General features: G+C 52.5%; 1 protein-coding gene across 4 annotated transcripts in view; it reads right to left on the bottom strand.

Annotated features, from left to right (window-relative positions):
* The window catches only part of PLXDC1 (plexin domain containing 1), a 69755-nt gene that overhangs the window by 10037 nt on the left and 37357 nt on the right, over positions 1 to 22361 (bottom strand). For all 4 annotated transcript variants that reach the window (XM_021067058.2, XM_084984665.1, XM_084984666.1 and 1 more), the window contains 5 exons: positions 21969 to 22068; positions 11990 to 12085; positions 5764 to 5845; positions 1930 to 1990; positions 445 to 577 (listed from right to left, as the gene is read on the bottom strand). In XM_021067058.2, the coding sequence (XP_020922717.1) occupies positions 445 to 577; positions 1930 to 1990; positions 5764 to 5845; positions 11990 to 12085; positions 21969 to 22068 (472 nt within the window). The remainder of the gene's footprint in view (positions 1 to 444; positions 578 to 1929; positions 1991 to 5763; positions 5846 to 11989; positions 12086 to 21968; positions 22069 to 22361) is intronic.

Raw genomic sequence — 22361 nt, 5'->3', positions numbered from 1 at the left:
GAGCCGTGGTGTAGGTTGCAGATGTGGCTTGGATCCCGAATTGCTGTGGCTGTGGTGTCGGCCAGCAGCTACAGCTCCGATTCAACCCCTAGCCTGGGAACCTCTATATACCTCAGGTGCGGCCCTAAAAAGACAAAAGACAAAAAAAAAAAAAAAAAAAAAAAAAAAAAAAAAGATGCATGGAGATGTTATATAAAATACCTGGCATTATGCTAGGACGTTTCCCCCTCCACACAGCGAATTCCTCCCCCAGCCCAGGCGTGGGCATGGAGTCCATTCACTCTAAACCTGACTCTGCCTCTTAGGAGCAAGTGACCCCAGGCTCTCGAGCCTCAGGGGAGAAAGGATGGAGCAATCCCATTCTCTGAGACAATCAGGGCCCGTGATGCTCCCCACCCCCCTGCAACACCCCCACCCCTGCTTCTCAATCCTCCCCACCCTTACCTTCCGTGGTGAGGCTGTCGACAAAGAGGGTGGAGGAAGTGGTGGTGAGGTCTCTGTCAAAGGGGCTGAAGGAGCTATCGGGGGAGGATGAGGCGTCCTCGTCCTGGAAGTCCTCACACGTCCTGCCCTCTGCCTGCAAAAGAGACCCAGTGCTGCCCTGGACAGAAGCCTCACCAGCAGCCCGGCCACACACAGGACAGTGGGGGCACTTTGATCCCTCAGCGGTCTGGAGATTGAAAATTCCAGTGCATGGTCCAAGGGTGGTAATCTAACCAAAGCAGGGCTCTGAGTGCATTTAAGGGCTCCACTTTATCCTGCAAGTGTCTTATCTTACAGGGCAATTTATCTGTCAGCTGCTTGGAAGCCTTCCTAAAGGAAGGAGCTGAGATACCGATCTTAAATACATAAAGCAAATCTGTACGTTCACCAACAGACCAGCATCAGAAGCTACTAGGCAAGGTTTTTCTTTCCCTTTTTTTTTTTTTTTTTTTTTTTTAAGGCCAGAAACATTCACCCAGCCTTACCGATAAAGCAGATGGTGGTGAGTGCACAGCAGTAATCTGGGGGTTTACAGTTAAACGCTGGGCCCGGATGCAGGACACATCCCTAAGCCTCTCAGAGCTTCAGTTTCCACTCTGATCAGTGGAAGCACTGGCTCCCAGCGCCTGGGGCTGAGTTAGGATTAAGTCTGAGCAAGCGCTGGGCAGCATGCCGTGAAGGGCTGGGCGCACGTCAAGTGCTTGCACTGCAGGAAGGGATGGAGAGAGGAAGGGAGGAGAAGGAACGCATGCATAGGATCCAGAGTTGCCGTGAGCTGTGGTGCAGGTTGCAGATGTGGCTCGGATCTGGCCTTGCTGTGGCTGTGGCGTAGGCCGGCAGCTGTAGCTCCATTTCGACCCCTACCCTGGGAACCTCCATATGCCATGGGTGCAGCCCTAAAAAAAAAAAAAAAAAAAAGACACACACACCAAGAATGCATGGTTAAATTGGTTTTGCCTGTGTCAGTATCAGGTGTGAGAATAGGACACTCCCCATCCAAGTCAAAGTGCTGAGCATTCTGGAAAATTCCAGCAGTGAGAAGGAAACTCTAGGGATTCTAAAGGGAAGGTGCTGGAAACAACCTTCCTCGCGCCCAGCACAACTGCCTTCCTCAAATGCAGGAGGGCTGGCACCAGGGCTCTTACTTCCGGAACATCAGCAGGTGCACAGCCTCCCAGGAGATCCTGCTGAGGCCAGGGCCACACCCAGTGTGCCTTCTGCAAGGACCAAAAGAGCCCTGGAGAGCTGCCACTCAAAGCCAAGTCACCAGGAAATGTGCTTGTCTCAGGGACCCATGGAGCCCTGGAAAACCTCCCATCGTGGTCTCAATGGCTCAGACAAGCCCCAGTTCATCGAGAGCCAGAGGTACCTTAAGAAGAGCTACCAGGTGAGGGGCAGGCTAGCAGCCTTGCCCTTCCCCACATCTGGCTCACTTAAGCCTCTCACCTCCTGGGCACAGCCGTAGGCCAGCCACTCCTGGCGGTAGCGGTCAAAGCCACTGGAGCATCTGCAGGGGGAACCAAAAGGTCTGATGAGATTGACAGAGAGGCCCACCCCTTCACCTCCCCCTGCTCAGTAACGGCTCTTCAATGATAGTGAGGAGGGGGTCGAACCTCCCCAAGACCACTGGGCAGGTGCCCTGGCACCAGCTGGCTGTGGGATGGAGAGTCAGACCCTCCCAGCCCGCTCTACTCCTTCCCCAAGAGGAGGGGAAGCCACATCTGCCCAGATGGATTGCCTGACCTCTAAGGACCTTTAAGGCCCCTCTGACTCCAGGAGGCCATGAACTTGCTGAGAATCCAGGGGATTTGCAAACATGTTCTCATCTGGGGAAAGTCCTGCGCCTTCACTAAGCACCGCCGCCCCCACCCCACCCCACCCCATGGAGGCGCTAAACTTGGCAAAGAGAAACAGAGTTGAAGGCAGATGTCAGCCAATCTGGCCAACACCCCTTGTGTGATCATAAAAGGACAGAAGCAAGGGTCCTGCCAGAGACGGCGAGAGAATAAACACTGGCCAACAAGAGTCCCGGGAGAGGACGTGGCACAGTTCAGCTGAGCTGCAAGACGTCAAGCGCTTCCCTAGGGAAGGTGGGGGCGGGGAGGATCAATCAGAAAATGTTCTCTAAGGCATCGCACTCAAAGCTCCGTGCTCCAGGCTGGTGCTGGGAGAATCCATCGAGCCCTGTTCACGCACAGGGACAGCTGCAGGGGAGGATAGGATCACGAGCCACCAGTGCCAAGAAAAGACTGGTGGCGGTTAACTGCACCACCGGCCTGTCTGTCCGAGACCTGGCGAGGCCGAGGCTTCCAGGCACCATCAGCCTTTCCTCCGATGATACCTCCGAGCACCTCCTCCTGCAGCGGGGCCAGGAGAACGCAGCCATCCATATCCCCTCTCAATCCTCTGTGCCCCCTACTTCGAGGGATGGAAAATTAAAAGAACACTGCGGCGGGCAGGGTGGGGACGGACTAATCTTTCTTTTAGGCCAAACTAACTGGTTCCTTCAAGGCTTCAAGGACTGAGCCTTTAGGGTTCCCGTTGTGGCTCAGCGGTAATGAACCCAACGAGTATCCATGAAAACTAGGACAGGCTAGACGAGGCGTGTTCAATCCCTGGCTTCGCTCAGTGGGTTAAGGATCCGGTGTTGCCGTGAGCTGTGGCGTAGGTCACAGTCATGGCTTGTATCCCACATTGCTGTGGCTGTGGTGTAGGCTGGCAGCTGCAGCTCCAATTCGACCCCTAGCCTGGGGACTTCCATATGCTGTGGGTATGGCCCTAAAAAGCAAAAAGCAAAAACCAAAAACCAAGTCTTTAATATCAGTCTAAGAGCATTCCATTCCAAGCCCTATGCCAACCAACCAGATGCCAAGGAGAAGGACATGAGAAATGGTCGTTATTTGAGCGCCTCCTGAATGCAGGTGCTGCCCCAGTCCTATGCTGCTCCTGCACTATCTCACGGGACCCTCACGACACCATAAGACAAGGCTTATGAACTTCACAGTCAAGGTCACCCATAGACTCCAGAGCGGGCCACTGAAGGGCAATGCGGAATGAAAGGAAGATACATGCATGGCAAGTAGAATAGTCTGAATCAGATCCGGCCACAGTGCAGGGAGGGGAAGCTCAGCAAGGCTGCTGAGGGCAGAGCAGCCGGAATGGAAGCCGAGAACCCGAGTGGCAGTTGCAAGCAGCTGTTGGTGGAAGAGACCGTGGCGGCCCACCCGCTTGCACCAGCCTGACCTCTAATTTTTTGTTTTGCTTTTTAGGGCCACACCCACAGCATATGGAGGTTCACAGGCTAGGGGTCGAACCAGAGCTACAGCTGCCGGCCTACGCCAGAGCCACAACAACACGGGATCCGAGCCACGTCTGTGAACCTACACCACAGCTCACGGCAACACCAGATCCTTAACCCACTGAGCGAGGCCAGGGATTGAATCCACAGCCTCGTGATTCCGAGTCGGATTCATTTCCGCTGTGCCATGGCGGGAACTCCCTGAGCTCTGACTTTTTAGGAACCTGGAGTCAGCTCTCAGTTGGAGCTTCGACTCCAGAGATCTGTCAAGAAGGGGCCTGTCCTGGGGTAAAAGCCCAGACCCACGGACATCCAGGATCCCTGGTTGGCGTTTCTTTGTCCTGTAGCTGACATGACCCCAAAGGCACAGTGTCCACATTCAAGGCCCTGCCCTCCCCCCGACCAACCCTCATGAAACTCGTGGTTTTCTGGGTTTGGGCGTATGCATTAAACGGGGATGTATCAAGCCAGGGTTTTGATTTCATCTGACCCATTTTGCAGTTCTCATGGCTCAGCCGCTGTTGGTCGCTGAGTCATGCGGTGGCACCCAGCCCCCGCATTCCAGGGCTCATCTGAGGTCATCTGGATTATCTCTCCACGCTCAGACGGCGGCTCTCCAACTTGAAAGTGGACAAGATGGACCACACCGCCAAGCTCCACGCCGGGAAGAAGCATCCTGAGACCTCCCCTCATACTCTCTCTGCGGCTCTGTGCCTTTCGTGTGAAGGGCACCTTGCAGAAATGCTCTTTGGTATTTGAGGAGTTCAAACGACAGGCATGTTCCTCACCCGCATCCCCTGGAATCACATAACCCCAGCCCATTTTACAGGGAAGACAAACTGAGGCCCCAAGAGAGTGAGGGAAGAGCACAGCTGGTGGAAAGAACACCTGGGAGGCCTGAGGAGGGGTCCCTCTCTCCTCCCGGCCCAGAGCTGGGTCTTGTGCGCCAGGCAGGCCGCCCGTAAAGGCAAGAGCTTCTATTTCTGCCCCAGGATATTGGAAAGGAGCAAAGGAAACAGTGACAGATGCAGACAGCTGCATAGAACTCAGAGCGTCTGTAATTTGCAATTTTCAAAATTGCTTTAAAGGCTCTTAGAGTTCATAGGTCTTTCCACTCTCATGGGAGCCCTTGTCCCCCAAGAACCCCCCTCCCCGTGTATTTATCTTGGACAGGAGAACAGGGCTCAGATTCTGAGTCTAATCTATGAGGAAATGACTTCAGAACAAGGAGGGGAAGATGAGTTGGATTTACAAACTTCATCCCTGAACCTGAATCTCATCCAGAATTTTCCCCGCGTCCCAACCCAAGCAAACACAGCTTTGTAGCCTTGCAGCTTGCCCCAACTTTCCACTGACACCTGTGTTTTCCACACCCCGGGTTCTCAGGAAACCGTGTTGCAGCCTGACGAAGAAAGATCTTGAGGTGGGGTTTGGGGGTTTGGGGGTTCTGGGGTTCTGGGGCTCTTGCCCCATGGCAATGGGTCTTTGGCTCATCCCCTGTCTCTGAGCTGGTGGAGCTCATACTTGTCTACGGTGAGGCACCTTGTGAAAATGCAGGCTCCTGGGCTTCTCTCCCAGAGACCCTGATGCAAGAGGCCCGAGGGTGACGCCAGGAATCTGCATGTTGAGCATGAGCCCCAGCTGATTCTGGGATGCTCACAGCAGTGGACCACTCTTTGAGAAGGCCTGCCTGAGGATGAAGAGGGAGCTGCAGTAGCAGCAATCTCTGAATGGTCTTCTAGAAGGCTAGCATCACTGCAGAGTGACGCATAGACAACTTGATGGCTCACAAGCCTCAGGAAGAAACTCACTTCTGCCATATTATTGTCCTAAGCGTCAGAGTGGCAGTGGCCCCAGATACGCTCATGTTGACAACGAGGCCCGAGGCAGGGAGTAGGGCTGGGCCTTTGCCTTCTCCTGCCCCGAGCCCCCGTCCCCTGCACAGTCTGCCTACGGGAACCAGAGGTCACCTTGGTACAAACCTCTGGAGGACATGGCACCAGCTGCAGTTGAAGGTCAGGTCTGAGGACATGCAGGCGTCACAGCTCTGATGCTGCAGGCAGGCTGCAAGAGAGAAGAAGGCAGCGGCCCCTCAGCCCCAGTCCCTGTGCAGGGCTCCAAAAGGTGGAACTATCTTGAATGCTGGGTCCTTGAGAACTCTGGAGGTTCTATTATCAGGGACCCTAGAGGTGGTTAATGCCACCCTCACTTGAGTCCAGCCCTGATTCTCCAACCCTCCCTCCCCCGCCTTGACCCCCACCCTCCTCCCTCCCTTCGCCCCCCCTTCTTTCTTTCCTTCCTTCCTTCTTTTCTTTTGTCTTTTTGTTTTGTTTTATTTTTGTCTTTTTGTCTTTTTAGGGCTGCACCTGTGGCATACGGAGGTTCTCAGGCTAGGGGTCCAATTAGAGCTGTAGCAACTGGCCTACACCGCAGCCACAGCAACACCAGATCCAAGCCCTGTCTGCAACCTACACCACAGCTCACGGCAACACTGGATCCTCAGCCCACTGAGCGAGGCCAGGGATCGAACCTGCAACCTCATGGTTCCTAGTTGGATTCGTTTCCACTGCGCCAAGACAGGAACTCCCCTCTTTTCTTTTGTTACCAGGAGGTCAGACCCTGAGATGGTGCTGGCAATTTGGCAGTGTAATCCAGTACCTGCCTCCTTGGGCTTGACAGTCACATGAGAAGTCAGACACTAAACAGATCATCAAAAACTACAAAAGAGTTCCCTGGTGGCCTAGTGGTTAAGGATCCAGCATTGTCACTGCTATGACTCAGGTTTGATCCCTGGTCCAGGAACTTCAGCAAGCTGCAAGCAGAACCAAAAAAAAAAAGGAAAGGAAGAAAGAAAGAAAAATTTAAAAAAACCTACGTAATTAGCATTGTGATGAGGTATATGAAGGAAAATTACAGGGTGCCATAAGCATTGACAAAGGAACCTTACCTAGTCTGGGAAATTACACTTCTGGCCTGTTGCCTAGAAGTACAGGGTTGAAAAGGATTTTTTTATTTCTTTCTCTCTCTCTCTTTTTCTTTTTTGGTCTTTTTAGGGCCGCACCCTAAGGCATATGGAAGCTCCCAGGCTAGGGGTCCAATCAGAGCTACAGCTGCCTGGCCTACACCACAGCCACAGCCACGCTGGATCCTTAACCCGCTGAGGGAGGCCAGGGATCAAACCCGAGTCCTCATGGACACTAGTCAGGTTCGTTACTGCTGAGCCACATCAGGAACTCCTGAAAAGGATTTTTAAAATTGGGATATATTTGACATATAACATCGCGTAAGTTTAAGGTGTATAACGTACTGATTTGACGCATTTCTGTGGCCGTCTGATCGCCTCTGTAGCGTCATCATTTCACATCAGAAGCATTCCTTCCCATGTTGGGAAAAATTAAGATCAAGTCCCTCAGCAAGTTTGACGTTTATGTTGTTTACAATCACCCCAAAGGATCTTTTAAGATGTCCTGGTTTGACTCCGTCAAGTACAAGCCAGGAGCCCGCGCTCCCCACCCCCGAGGACAGGCGCGTGGCAGGACTGCCGGCCAAGGGGGCTCCTGGCCTCTCCGGCGCCTCTCCCTTCCTCCCCAGGGAAGTCCGAGCGCTGAGTCTGGGAGGGTCAACCAGGCGTATGGAGTTCATGCCTTTCTTCTCCCTCTCCTTCAGGAAGGGAGCTATTCCCAGGGGTGTGCGCACCTCTCTGCTCATCCAGGCTTAACTCTGCCCTGGAAAGCCACCCGACCGCTTGGTGCCTCGGGACCTCATGTGTAAAAGGGGGATCAGGATGCTGTCTGTGTGGCAGGCCTGCTGTGAGGAGGAGGCACCTAGAGGGCATTTACCATGGTGCTGGCCACACGGGGAGCTGGCGAATGGCATCAACTATGGTCTATCATCCCCCTCGATGTACCTATCAGGTGCTCATTCATTCTTCCTGTTCTTTTAATTTTCTTTTTCTTTCTTTCTTTCTTTTTTTTTTCTTTTCAAGGCTACACCTGCAGCATATGGAAACCCCCAGGCTAGGGGTTGAATGGGAGCTGCAGCTGCCGACCTACACCATAACCACAGCAATGCTGAATCTGAGCCGTGTCTGCAACCGACGCCAGATGCTTAATCCACTGAGCGGAGGCAGGGATCAAACCTGCATCCTTGTGGACACTAGTCAGACTCGTAGCCTGCTGAGCCACAACGGGAACTCCTCATTCATTCTTTCAACAAATGCTTATCGAGCGTCTGCCACGAGCCTGGCACTGGAGATGCAGCGTGAACAGGAAAAGACAGAAGCACTGTCTGCATAGAACCTGCAGTCAAGGGCAAGAGACGGCCGACAAGTACGTAGATAAATGGACCCTAGGGTTCCCAGTGGTGAGAAGGGCTGTGAGTAGAGCAGAACAGGGAGGTGAAATGATGGTGCGGATGTGTTTTATTCAGGGAGCTCGGGGAAGGCCCTTGGGGACAGAGAAGGGAGGAACCCAGCTGGGGAGCTCTCCTGGGGGAGCAGTCCAAGCAGAGGGGCCCCTGTGCGCAGAGGCTGGAAGGAACACGTCCCAGGGCTGCTCCCAACAGCAGCCGGGACGCTAACGGGCTGGGCAGAGTGGAGAGGTGGAAGGTGGCAGGATGAGGCGGTATGGCAGCGGGGGGCCTAGCCCAGGCAGGGCAGCATCAGAGAACAGAGAAGCTAGTGGGAGCGGCTGCTGCAAGGTGCATGGACACCTGGCAGAGGGGCAGGGGAGCTGGAGGGGTGGGGGCTGGATTTGAAGAGTTGGTCACTTGCCCTTACACACTACCCACTCGAGTGAATCAAAATGACCTTGGAGTGGCAAGCAGCTGTCACAAAGCCCATTCATTTTATCCTAAGAACAGACAGGTGTTCCTGTTGTGGCTCAGCAGAAACAAACCCAACCAGCATCCATGAGGATTCTGGTTGGATCCCTGGCCTCGCTCAGTGGGTTAAGGATCTTGTGTTGCCGTGAGCTGTGGCTGGTTGCAGACATGGCTCGGATCTGGCGTGGCTGTGGCTGTGGCTGTGGCATAGGCCAGTGGCTAAAGCCCCGATTAGACCCTTAGCTTGGAAGCCTCCATATGCCGCACCTGCGGCTCTAAAAAAACCAAAAAAAAAAAAAAGAAGACAGATGCTGACCCAGAATAACTGTGCAATATAAGGGCTTGTCTGATAAGCCGCCGAGCAGAACATGTTGGTGGCAGCAGTAAGTGGGCACTAGCTACAGAAAACGACCCCTCATTCAATAAACATCACAGGCATTTCTTTACTGTGAGTGTTCATGGGACGCTAGCCCAGTCCCTTAAGTAGGGGATCCGTTTGCCTTCTGTGGATCCCCAATGAGATGGCAGCTGGAACCAGCCCTCAGTGCGTGGGAGAAAAGCTGCTGTGGGCACAGCGTGGCCACCTTCAGTCGCCTTGTGGGAGGGACTGGCTGTAAATGCTGTGTCCCTTTGTCTGCCAGGGCTGCGTAGGCCCTGGAGGGGTGGAGGGAAAGCCACTGGCAGGAAGTCAGCAGGGACTGGCCCGTGGAGAACAAAGGCACACCAGAGGGTCTAGAACAGCGCCCTCTGTGGTGAGACGGTAACTAAAGCTTAGGGAATCAAGGCATAGGTGCTTTTGTTTAGTTTTTGTTTTTTTGTCTTTTTAGGGCCGCACATTCCAAGGCTAGGGGTTGAATCGAAGCTATAGCTGCTGGCCTACACCACAGCCACAGCGACACCAGCTCTGAGCCGTGTCTGCAACCAACACCACAGCCCACGGCAACACAAGATCTCTAACCCAAGGATCAAGGGCAGGGATCCATCCTGCCTTCTCATGGGTACTAATTGTGTTAGTTACCGCTGAGCCACAGCGGGAACTCCGCATGGATGCGTGTTATTCCCATTTTACAGAGCAGAAAACTGAGGCTTGGAGAGTGTCACAGAACTAAGAGTGGCAGGTCTGGGTTTGAACCAAGGTCTGTCTCAGCTGAGACCCTGAGCTCTTAGCCCTGAGGTCCTGCTGTGGATTCCCCCTCCTCAGCTCCCACCTTCACCCCAGGCCACGTTTTCATGAGCCTCTTCTAGAAGAGGGACCAGTTGGGCAGTGTGATGGCTTGCAGACAGCCTGTCCACACTCGTGCGAGAATTTTGGCCAAGTCCTCCCTTACTTGAAGGTAAGGGAGAAAGCCTAGGGTAGGGAGATGCAGAGGTTTCTGAGGACAAAGCTAACCTGCCTCCCAGGGGCTCAAATCACAGCCTTGGTGGCACTGCCCCTCCCCCACATGGGAGCCTACGGCCCGGCCATTCCTGGCGACGCTGGGGGGCCCTGAAATGGCTCCAGTCAGACTGAGAAAAAACCCTGGTATTCATAAAATCCACTGACCTTTATTTCTCAGCTGCATTTCGGACGCCCTGTGTGCTATTATTAAATGCTCACAAAATTCACTGAAAGGGTGGGAAGTGGCTTAAACGTACAGACAGCGTCCCAGAAATGCATTCCCAGGATGTTTTCGTTCTTCCACCCGGGCTGTTAGTCCTGCCCTCGGATGTCCTTGCTCCTAAATGCAGTTTGTTCATTCCTGGGACCAGAGGTTTGCGCTCGCTTGTTCTCAAGGGCGGGCAACTAGGGTGGGGGTGGGGTTGTGACAGCAGGTGTCCTAGCCCTGTGACCAGGTCTCTGGGAAGGTCCTCTCTTCCAGGGGAGGACACGCTGGGACGTGGCCTAGCTTTCGAGAAGACCCTTCCAACTCCTCTTCTTTCTTCCTCTCCTGCTTCCAGAACCTCCAATGAAGAGGAAGAGGGGGAAAGAGAGGCAAGAACCTCCCCAGAAGGCAGGGAGAAGGCCCTGGCTTCAGAGGGAGGCTGGGAGGTACCATGAAACAGGAGAGGAAATTCAAATTCTCTTTAAAATACAAGAAAGGGGAATTCCTGTCGTGGCTCAGCAGTAACGAATCCGACTAGTATCCATGAGGATGTGGGTTCAATTCCTGGCCTTGCTCCGTGGGTTAAGGATCTGGTGTTGCTGTGGCTGTGGTGTAGGCTGGCAGCTGGTAGCTCTGATTTGACGCCTAGCCTGGGAACTTCCATATACTGCAGGTGTGGCCCTAAAAAACAAACAAGAAAACAAACAAAAAAAATACAATGGATGGAGTTCCCTGGTGGCCTAGCAATTAAAAACTCAGCATTGTCACTGCTGCTCAGGTTTGACCCCTGACCTGGGAACTTCTGCATGTCATGGGCTTGGCCAAAAAAATGTGTAAAATAAAAAATAAAAACAAAAACAAGGAGTTCCCATTGTGACTCAATGGATTAAGGACCCAACCTTATCTCCATGAGGACGCAGGTTCAATCCCTGGCCTTGCTCAGTGGGTTAAGGATCTTGTGTTGCCATGAACTGTGGTGTAGGTCGCAGACGCGGCTCAGATCTGATGTTGCTGTGGCTGTGGTGTAGGCCTCAGCTGCAGCTCCAATTCAACCCCTGGCCTGAGAACTTCCATATGCTGCAGGTGCAGCCGTAAAAAGGAAAAAAAATTTAAAAGATAAAAATAAGAATGGGAGTGAATGGGAGTGCCATCCATTCCTCACTCTCCCCAACCGTCCTGACCACATCCTAAAGAGCATCCAACCCCGATCTTGGGGGGGATATTAGGGGTTGTGCAGCAGCTGGGGCCTTGGCCATGGTGCGGCTTCAGCTGTAGGTGAGTGGGGTGCAGAAGACAGGACCACCAGGCCCCTGTTTCTCGGAGGGCTGCTGACTAACTCCCTTTACTGCTTTCTGCCCATGGACTCCAGCATCACCCCTCCTCTGAGAAAAATACAGTGAAAAACTTATGGATCAATTCAATTCCTGGATTATCTTTTCTGGGCGCTCAGTCTAAGTTCTCAGAGGTGCCTCCTTCCTGGGTTTCAATTTCATGTTAATAACAATAGCTGTCATAGATCAAGCACAAGCTATGGCCTCAGCCCAGGATATGCCAGTTAGTGTCAGAGCTGCCATTTCCATCCGCAGCTCTATTGACTGCGGGTTCTAACCCTCGCCACAGCCCTGGGAGGGAGGTGGTGTTAGGCCCGCGTTACAAAAGACAAACGGAGGCCCAGAGAAGTTCGGTGGCTGTACCCAGACAGGGGTCACGGGTGGGCCTGGGATGGACCTCAGTCTGAGACTCCAAAGCTCTCTCTGGGACGGCGCGATGCCTCCCCGCATCAGTGGGAATGACCCCTACTTACTCGGCAAAGGGGTGAACTCCACGGCAGACATGCTGGTGATCTTGCTGGGGTCCAGCTCCACACGGTGATATTCGAAGATGGTCCTTCGCCGAGATTCTGAAACAGAGACAAAGCCGGTCATCAGGAGCATCTCCTGGCCAGAGGGCCTTGGGGCCCTGGTGGGCCAGAGATTGCAGTAAGTGGAACCAGGAGTTAGCACGCAGCCACCGAGGGCAGGAAGGAAACCCATCACCCTGGGATAATGATGTTGAACCTGTGGGAGACAGGACAGAGAGAAGAGTTTTGTGCCACGAGCAGGTTAATAACCTAGAGGTCCGACTGTTCCCGGGGTCAGGACACAGGAGAATTCCCCACTTGCCCATGCCTCTGTGCCTTCACAGTGACTGTTCCTTTGACGCATGATGCTCTTCCACCCTTTCTCTCCTGATCTAGCTCATCCTTCCAGATCCAGCTCAGGGCCACTTCACCTGAGCAGCTCCCTTTGACCAGCTCCCCCCCCCCCCGTGCCCTCCCCCCACCAGCTTTCCCCAGGCTCTCTGCCCATACACTGGCTTGTGTGATCATTAGGGTCAGTTTGGAGGGTGGGGACCACTCGTCTGTGGTCATCGGGTCTGAACCTCCCCCACAATGAGCACTCTGCCAACGTCTGCAAGGGGAAAGGCTGACCTTGGAGAACCTATGCCCTTCTAGATGGAGGTGAGAGCAAGGTTCAGGGCCTGGAGCCAGGCTTCTGAGCTGTCTCAGTCCCTGTAGAATCTTCCCACAGGACCTGAGTCGACAGACCTGAGTTCTTTCACTTTCACTTTTTTTTTTTTTTTTTTTTTTTTGTCTTTTTGCCATTTCTTGGGCCACTCCCGTGGCATATGGAGGGTCCCAGGCTAGGGATCAAATCGGAGCTGCAGCTGCCAGCCTACGCCACAGCCACAGCAACTCAGAATCTGAGCTACATCTGCGGCCTACACCACAGCTCACGGCAATGCCAGACCCTTAACCCGCTGAGCAAGGCCAGGATCGAACCCACAACCTCATGGTTCTTAGTTGGATTCCTTAACCACTGAGCCACAACAGGAACTCCAAGAGAGCTGAGTTCTGAGTCAAGTTCTGTTCCCAACAAGCTGGATAATCTTAGGGCCTCAGTTTCTTGTCTGTGAAGGGGTAAGACAGAAACACCTGCCACAGGAGTTCCCATCTTGGCTCAATGGAGACAAATCTGACTAGTGTTCACGAGGACACCGGTTCGATCCCTGGGCTCGCTCAGTGGGTTAAGGATCTGGCATTGCTGTGAGCTGTGGGGTAGATCACAGACATGGCTTTGATCTGGCATTGCTGTGGCTGTGGTGTTGGCTGGCGGCTATAGCTCCTATTTGACCCCATATGCTACAGGTGTGGCCCTAAAAAGATCAAAAAAAAAAAAAAAAGAAAGGCTCCTTTCACGCAGGGGTGTGTCTGAAAGAGACTGGGACAACTTTCTGTAATTCACCTGCCCAGAAGAGGCAACAATTATCAATTTGCTCCAAAGCCTATAGGTGCTGTGGGGCCCCAAGTTCTGTGCCAAGAGCCTGGGGGATATAAGACATCAGGGGAAGTTCCAGGCAGCTTTTCACAGCTCCATCCCACCCACTACCCCCAGGGGCCCTCTCTTAAAAAAAAAATAACCCACCCCTTTTAGCACCAAAATGTAATAGGATAAAAAAATAAATGTTTTATTTTGTCTAGGTTTCTTCCAAAGTGCCTGAGGCCATGGGGTCTAGACTCTCTGTAAACATGTCTTCCTTAATCTGCCTCCTCCTTCAAGGTTCAGCTCAAATGACAGCTTGAAAACATCCTCCCCCCTCGGGGGCTGTTAGTAGCCCCTCCTCTGAGCTGTGCAGACCCCTGGGCAACATCCAGTGTCACCTGTCTCACAGCTCGGTCCACATTTACTCTGCCGGCCACCTGCCCCCCAAGACTGTGAGCTCCCCAAGGGCAGAGTCTGCAAGTTATCTGTCTCTGTCCCTGCAGCCCCTCAAAGCAGGCCCTGCACAGAACAAGGAGGAGTTCTCTTGTGGCGCAGCGGGTTAAGAATCCCGTGTAATCACTGCTGTGGCTCAGGCTGATGCTGTGGCGCAGGTTCAGTCCCTGGCCGGGGAACTTCCACAGCCAAAAAAAAAAAATGACTAAATGAATGAATGGCTTACAAGCAGGAAGAGCTCAGCAACTTATTATAACTTTAGCCTGAAGCACAAAGGAAGAATGCCCTTCCTCCCCAGCTCACCACAGACTATGGCTCTTCTCAGAAGGGCAGCCCCAAGGGGGCCAGAGAAAGCCAGACAGGCCCCTCCTGAAGTTAAAACTCCAAGTAGGAGGAGAACTGATTTTCAGGATTTCTCCACCTGCAAGCATGTAGGCGAGAGCTCACCCGCGCTCAGGAAGAAGGTGACATGGGACAAAGCGGGTCAGGTTGGACACAAATGGAGACACAGACTTGTGAATCGACCCGATTTCAGGGAGGAAGACACAAGCAGCAGCTGGGGAAGGTGGAGCTCCCACTTAACCCCACACCAGGGAGTTCCCGTTGTGGCTCAGTGGTTAACGAACCCAACCAGCATCGATGAGGACACGGGTTCGATCCCTGGCCTCGCTCAGTGGGTTAAGGATCCAGGGTTGCCATGAGCTGTGGTATAGGTTGCAGATGCAGCTCAAATCCCGAGTTGCTGTGGCTGTGGTGTAGGCTGGTGGCTGCAGCTCTGATTCGACCTCTAGCCTGGGAACCTCCATATGCCGCGGGTGCGGCCCTAAAAAGACCAAAAACAAAAACAAAAACAAAAACAAAAAACCCACAGCAGAATCTAGGGATGAGTCTCCCCACCAGCAAGCGGGGGAGCGGAGGTGGGGAATGTGCCTCAAGTGAGGGTGCAGCCAGAGGTGGTCACATGTTCTCCAAAACCCAGCCCAGCCCTACCAGCAGGGCGGGGGACATGTGTGTGTGGGGGGTGGGGGGGTGGGAAGGGGGAGGCGGGTGGGCGGGCGGAAACACATCTCTGATTAAAAATATTTGCTCACTTCAGCTGCCAGCTTGTACTCATTTAACGGTGTATGGTTTGCAGCTTGGATCCCACGTGGCTCTGGCTGTGGTGGAGGCTGGCAGCTGTAGCTCCGATTTGACCCCTGGCCTGGGAACTTCCATATGCTGTGGGTGCGGCCCTAAAAAGCCAAAAAAAAAAAAGTGTATGGTTTGGTAATACTTTTACTTCTCTATAAACAGAACCCTTAATATCCCCGCCTGTGTTGTTTGCTTTTGGATGAGCTCGTCAACATCTGGGGCTCGCCCAGGGACAGTGACGTCCGTCGGCATGACCCACACATCCCTTCCGGAACTGAGACGGCGGCTGCCCCTCGGCCGCATTTTAGGCTCTTTGAGACGTTTCTGCTTATCTCTGCTTCCACTCATCAAGGATTCAGAAATACTACAGTCCAGACACAGAAATCGCTGCCATGTAATCAAGAGTTGTCCATGGCTCGACAGAGCATGTGCATGTCCTGTTTTGTTTCAACACCAGACACCCATGGGGGAGGGTTGGTTTGGGCGGAAGAAATCAGACTGCAGGTCCAGCCACAAACTTCTTTCCAAAATAGTGGTTAAGATATTTAAAAAAAAAAAAAAAAAAAAGACGGTGGAGTTCCCGCTGTGGCACAAGGGATCAGTGGTACCTCTGGAGCCCTGGGACGTGGGTTCCATCCCTGGCCCAGCATGGCGGGTTAAGGATCCAGCGCTGCTGGTGCTGCTGCAGCTACAGCATAAGTCACAACTGTGGCTTAGATGTGATCCTTGGCCCTGGAACTCCATATGCCATGGGGCGGCCAAAAAAAAAAAAAAAAAAAAAAAGACAAAAGAAAAAAATACTTAAAAAAAAAATATATATATATATATGGTGGTGGTGGTTCAGGAAGTTTTCATTTACTCATTCATGTTGTCCTTTGCTCAACTGGTTATTCATTTCATAACGATGAGTGGAGCCCCAGCAGAGGTCCCCTGGAGATAAACACCATGAGAGTCCTGTACCCCAAGAAGCTTTCAGCCCAGGCGGGGAGGCGGGAGGGTCTTCAGCACAGAAGAAAAGTAGCAAAGGGCAGAGAGAGGAGCGGAAGCAAGGCTCAGGGAGCAGAGTAGAGGGAGAAATAGAAAAGGGAAAACGGGTCCGGGGGAGGGCCCTAGGATGGATAGAACCTACAAGGGAGAGAGCCTTAAAGGATCTTTTTTTTTGGCCACACTCACGGCATGCGGAAATTCCCCGGCCAGGGATCGAACCCAAGCCCATGCAATGACCTTAGCCACAGCAGGGACAACACCAGATCCTTAACCAGTAGGCCACGGGGAACTCCTGTAAAGGATCCTTTATCAGGATCAGGGAGAAGACAAAATGGGCCAGAACTGGGGACAACACCCCCCCACCCCCCCACCCTTAGCTGGGGCTTCTCAGGCCTCTGCGGCCAGTTCTCCGGCCTCCCCACTCCACACCCAGCAGCCCAGCACAAGGGGACAGCACAGGCCTCTGCCACACTTGGGTTCTCTAGTCTGCCTTTGAAAGGAAAGGCAAGTTCTGAGAAGACAGCTCAAGGGTTAGGGCCCTCCGAGGCCATTCTGGAGCCAGACAAGGGGCAGGCGGCAGTGTGGAGCCCTTCCTGATGAAATTCTCATTAACCGATGCCATTAACTCAGATCTCTGTCAGCGCTGACGCTGGCTACACACAAGTCGCTTTCATACTGTCCCATGAAACAAAGACGTTGTTTTCCTCTCCCCATCGTTTTAGGGCCATACCCAAGGCATGTAGATCTTCCCAGGCTAGGGGTCGAATCAGAGCTGCAGCCGATGGCCTACACTACAGCCACAGCCACGCCAGGTCTAAGCCGCATCTGTGACCTGCATGGCCACAGCTTGTGGCAATGCCTTAACCCACTGATCGAGGCCAGGCATCAAACCCACACACACTGTTTTTTGCTTTTGAGGGCCACACCCGCGGCATATGCAAGTTCCCAGGGTTGAAACGGAGCTACAGCTGCTGGCCTACCCCACGGCTAGAACAACTCGGGATGCAAACCTGGCATCTACACCACAGCTCACGGCAACGCCGGATCCCCAGCCCACTGAGCGAGGCCAGGGATCGAACCTGCGTCCTCATGGATCCTAGTTGGGTTCCTTAACTGCTGAGCCACAACGGGACCTCCAAGAAAGAGTTTCTTAAACAAACGAATGGAGGAAATGATATTGACTTCTGGGGCCCCTCCAGTCAAATAAAGAGTGTGTAAGCTACCCCCTATGTTTTGCACATGCCTCTGCAAACAGATACTGCTAATCCGACACGAATCTTTTCTCTGCATCAAAGCAAGCTCTGCAGACCTTTTTTGCCAAAGCCTGTGGAGCAGTTTCTGCAAGGAAACAATAGTAAGAGAAATCCTGGCTGTTTTCAGGATTTTTTGCCCTCAACCCCAGGAATGAAATTATACAGAATTCCCTCCACCCCCAGACAGAGGTGGGAGGAAAGTGTTTGGAGCCTGGGGAGGCGGGTTCAGTGGCTGAGGGGTTCTCGGATGCGGGGAGTAAACTCCATTCCTCACAGCGCCCCAGGCATGGAGGAGCCAAGCTTGTGTACAAGGGCAGCGCCGTCACCCATTCTGCAGGACAGGTGCGTTGTGACAATGGGAATATCCGTGGTGATAATACGGTCGGCAGACCAGAGGGCTCTCCTTGAACTTCTATCATGGTTGTTTGGAATTTAGTGTTTATTTGCAGCTCAGTTTAATTCAAACTAATCCCCTACTTGCTGGGTTGACTATTAGACCTGGAGGAATCTGATCTCTTAGCCACATAAAAGCTATTATTCCCCAAACAGAAGTTGTAGCCCATTTTTTGTTGTTGTTGCAAAACCTGGGATTGAGCCACGAGGAACCTTTAGTGCCACCCATTTTAAAACCCAGTGAAGGAGTTCCCTTGTGGTGCAGCAGATTAAGGATGCAGCATTGTCACTGCAGTGGCTTGGGTTGCTGCTATGGACCCAGAAAAATGTGTCCATGTAAATATGCTCTACGTGCACCTCAATATTTTTCTAAAGTCTCTGCCTACACCCTCGAGCTAAAAATCTCTGACAAAAAGAGATGCAATTACCAAAGCACTCACCCCTAAACTCAGATGTCAGGTCCTGTTCTAACCTAGGGTCACCATAAGACAGAGGACAGGGTCTCTGTTACACCCATTCCCCCTTCAGCAATCCCTCTTGAGCTGCTACTCATTTTTTGAGCTCCTGCCCTGCTGCAGGCACTGGGCTAAACGCTGGAGCCATCAGGAGCCCCCAAGGAGCTCGCAGTTTGTTGGGGAAAAGATGGATGAGAAGGACAGTGTCATGAATTCTATATATATTTTTTTTTTCATTTTTGGCCGCACCTGCGGCATGTGGAAGTTCCCGGGCCAGGGATTGAACCTGCGCCACAACAGTGACAACACTGGATACTTAACCCACTGAGCCACACAGGAAGTCCAATGAGCTCTATATTAAATTGCTTTACAAAGTGTCATGGGGTTGGAGGAGGAAGCCATGCATTCTGCGGCGAAGAGAAGGCAACCCGGAGTCGGACCAATGAATGAAGAGGATTTTGCCAAGTGGTCAAAGGACTGGAGTGGGAGACATTTCATACAGGGAGCTGGGTCAGAAAGATGCGGAGAGCCCCTGGCATGTTTGGGGAACACAGGGCACACAGATCAGGGCTGCCCAGACAGAGCTGGGGAGTGACAGGAGGGGTTGGGGACAAGGCTGCAAAGGTGGGCTGTGCCTGCAATGTACATAAGAAATACAACTAACTCAGTTGTATGTTACATGTGAAAGTTGTTAGGAGAGTAAATCCTGGGAGGTCTACTCACAAGGGAAAAAAAAAATCTATTTTTTTCTAGTTCTTTCATTTTGCATCTCCATGAGGAGGTAGATGTTCACTAAACTTATTGTAATTATTTCATGATGCATGTAAATCAAATTATTATGCTGTACACCTTAAACTTACATAGTGTTGTTTGTCGATTCTATCTCAATAAAACCGGAAGAAGGAGTTCCCACTGTGGTGCAATGGGATTGGCTACATCTCTGCAGTGCCAGGATGCAGGTTCGATCCTCAGCCCGGCACAGTGGGTTAAAAGATCCGGCGTTGCTGTAGCTTCAGCATAGGTCAGAACTGTGGCTCGGATCTGTTCCCTGTCTAAGAACTCCACATGCCGAGGGGAGGCTAAAAAAGAAAAAAACTAGAAGAAAAAAAAAGGCAGGCTGTGCCCAGATGCCACACTAAGGACTTTGAATTGATGCTGTGGCAACAAGGAGCCAGAGAAGGACATGATGAGATCTGTCTGGCGGGGACCAGAGGAATGGGGGATGGAGGCAGGGAGACAAGGCTGGGCAGTGACTGGGGGTCTGGAGTGGGTTTCGCTGGAGGTCCCGTCGTGAGTTTCGCTTGGCTACGGGACCCAGCACCTTGGTGAACAGTACCTGGAGTCACCGAATGCAGCAGCTCCCGCGACAGAACCCTTGGGTGCCCCCCCAGTTCAGAACAGGCGCAGCGGCCCTCCTGTTATTTCAGGTGGGCTCTGCTTCCTCCCCCTCAGCCCTGAGCCCCACCTCCCCACCTCTCCCTGGCTTGCTCTGAAACAGCCTTTCATTCCAGAATCACAGAGGAGCCTCAGATGCAGCCACTCCCAGGGGATCTGACTTCCTCTAATTCACCCTCATTCAACAGCTGGATCCAGCACACATTTCCTGAGACTCCGCCATTGGGCACAAAGCCGGGTGAGGGAGGCACAGACTTTGCCTCCAGGGTGCAGTAATGCGTGGGGAGAGGAGCACAGATGCCAAGAACGGTCCTTCCTACAAAACAGCCTGGACTTGTGCATACAAGGCATTTGGGGAACTGAGGGGGAAAGGCTTCACCCCTCTGGGTGGAATGGGGAGTGGGTCAGATTGAGAACGTCCCATGATGGACCCCTGGGTTTAAAAAGCAGAAGAGGGAGTTCTGTTGTAGCTCAGCAGAAATGAATCTGACTAGTATCCATGAGGACACAGGTTCAATCCCTGGCCTCCCTCAGTGGGTTAAGCATCCAGTGTCACAGTGAGTTGTGGTATAGGTTGCAGATGCAGCTTGCAATCCTGTGTTGCTGTAGGCCAGCTTGGGAACCTCCATATGCCGTGGTGCGGCCCTAAAAAAAAAAAAAAAGCAAAAACAAAAGGAAACAAAACAAAAACAAAACTTCGCACCCTGTGCAATCCTGTCCTGAGTGTGGGCTGGATCTGGATCTGGTGACTTGAGCCGTCCTGTGGGGAGATCCACACGGCAGGAGCTGAGGGGGCAACTGAATCTTGCCACAACCATGTGAAAGCTCTTGGAAATGGATCTGTCCCTCATCAATCATTGAGGTGACTGCAACCCTGGCAGACACCATGAGGGCAGCCTGTGAAAGACTCTGAACCAGAGGACCCAGCTAAGTCATGCATTATTTCCTATTCCATAGAAACCCTGAAATACTGTTTGTTGTTTTAAGCCTCTAAGTTTGGCATGATTTGTTACACAGCAGTAGCTAACTAATATGATCAGGGTGATACTGAAACTCTTTAACAAATAGCTCAGTGCAGGCATTAACCAGCCAGTTACAGCAGGTTCTGACTGGAACAATGGAGTCAGGGGAGCACTCTGAGCCCCTTGCTAGAGCATTGGGAATTCAAGGGGAGGGGGGCAGTAGAGGGGCAGGTGAAGGGGTGGGAATGACCTTAGGGAAATACTCACACAGGGGCATGAAAGTAACTATTTGCGAGAATATTCACTGCAGTATTATTTGCTGTCGTGTAAGGCTGAAACAAGTGAATAGTCTATGCCCAGGGGACTGGTTGAATTAAGGTACATCCATGCACAGCGATTAAAAAGAATGAAATGGGAGTTCCCATTGGCGCAGCAGAAATGAATCCAACTAGTAACCATGAAGTTGTGGGTTCAATCCCTGGCCTCGTTCATGGGGTTAAGGATCCGGTGTTGCTGTGGCTGTGATGCAGGTCGAAGCTGTAGCTCCCATTCGACCCCTAGCCTGGGAACCTCCACAGGTCAGTGGGTTAAGGATTTGACATTGCCATGAGATTCAACCCCTAGCCTGGGAACTTCCATATACCGCAGGTGCAGCCTTAAAAAGAAAAAAAAAAAAATGAATGAAATGTGTGCTGATACAGAAGACGGACAGAATATACTTTGTTCAGGAGCAGAAGAAAGGACACCCTATGCCATTGTTTGTGTTACATATACGTATGATGTACGAGAGCTTGTTGCTCTAGAAATAACCTGGTTGGCTCCAGGAAGGGGAACTGGAGGACGGGGATCAGGGACAGGAGAGAAACCAAATTTTCCTGTCTTCTGAAACCCCTCATGAGGCTCCTCTTATCATCTGGGGAGGGGGGCAACTATGGTTGTATCCTGAGAGGTGTCTTTGGAGATTTTTTTTTTTTTTTTTTTTTTTTTTTTTGTCTTTTTGAGGGCCACACCCAAGGCATATGGAGGTTCCCAGGCTAGGGGTCGAATGGGAGCTACAGCTGCGACCTACACCACAGCCACAGCAACACCGGATCCTTAACTCCCTGAGCGAGGCTAGGGATCAAACCCACAATCTCATGGGTCCTAGTCGGATTCGTTTCTGCTGCGTCATGACGGGAACTCCTGGAGATTTTCTAAATGGACAGAGTGCGGAGTCCTGGCTCCCATCCCCCTCCGCCGCCGAGCAGTGCCTCCCACTGGAGATTTTTTGGGGAAAAATAGTTCCTCTGCTTTAACGCCCTCTGCCCCTTTTCTTCCCCCAGTTCCCAACCAACTCTCTATCCATGCGCTCCCTGCCACTGCTGCCGCCATTGCCCCCCCATCCCCAGCCCAGCTCAATCAGAGCTGAGTCCAACCCCATCCAAGGATCTCCGTGGGTCCCTGGGGACTCACCTGGGACGTCCGGGGATGGATTGAGAATCATGAAGGCATCTGACAGGCCTGCTTTGACGGGGTGCTGGGATGAGCTGATTTCCAGAACAGACATAGGGATCTGCAGCGGGGGGAGGGAGGAGAAGAGGCTCGTCTACCCCCAAACGCACTTGGACCAGCCCAGACGTCCCCTCTGAGCACCAGACCCATCTGCCTGCTCCTGGTTGCCTCTTAGAGGACTCAAGGACATCTCACACCCAGTGGGGGGAGTTCCCCTTGTGGATCAGTGGTAACAAACCCGACTAGTATCCATGAGGATGCGGGTTCAATCCCTGGCCTCGCTCAGCGGGTTAAGGATCCAGCGTTGCTGTGGTGTAGGTCACAGATGTGGCTCAGATCCTGCCGTTGCTGTGG

Source organism: Sus scrofa, chromosome 12 (assembly GCF_054392235.1).
Source record: "Sus scrofa isolate SSC_HxYL_T2T_F1_AM1 chromosome 12, Sscrofa_HxYL_maternal_Yorkshire_Landrace_v2.0, whole genome shotgun sequence".
Lineage (NCBI taxonomy): Eukaryota > Metazoa > Chordata > Mammalia > Artiodactyla > Suidae > Sus > Sus scrofa.
The sequence above is the reverse complement of the archived record's forward strand: the minus strand, read 5'-3'. Positions and strand labels throughout refer to the sequence as shown.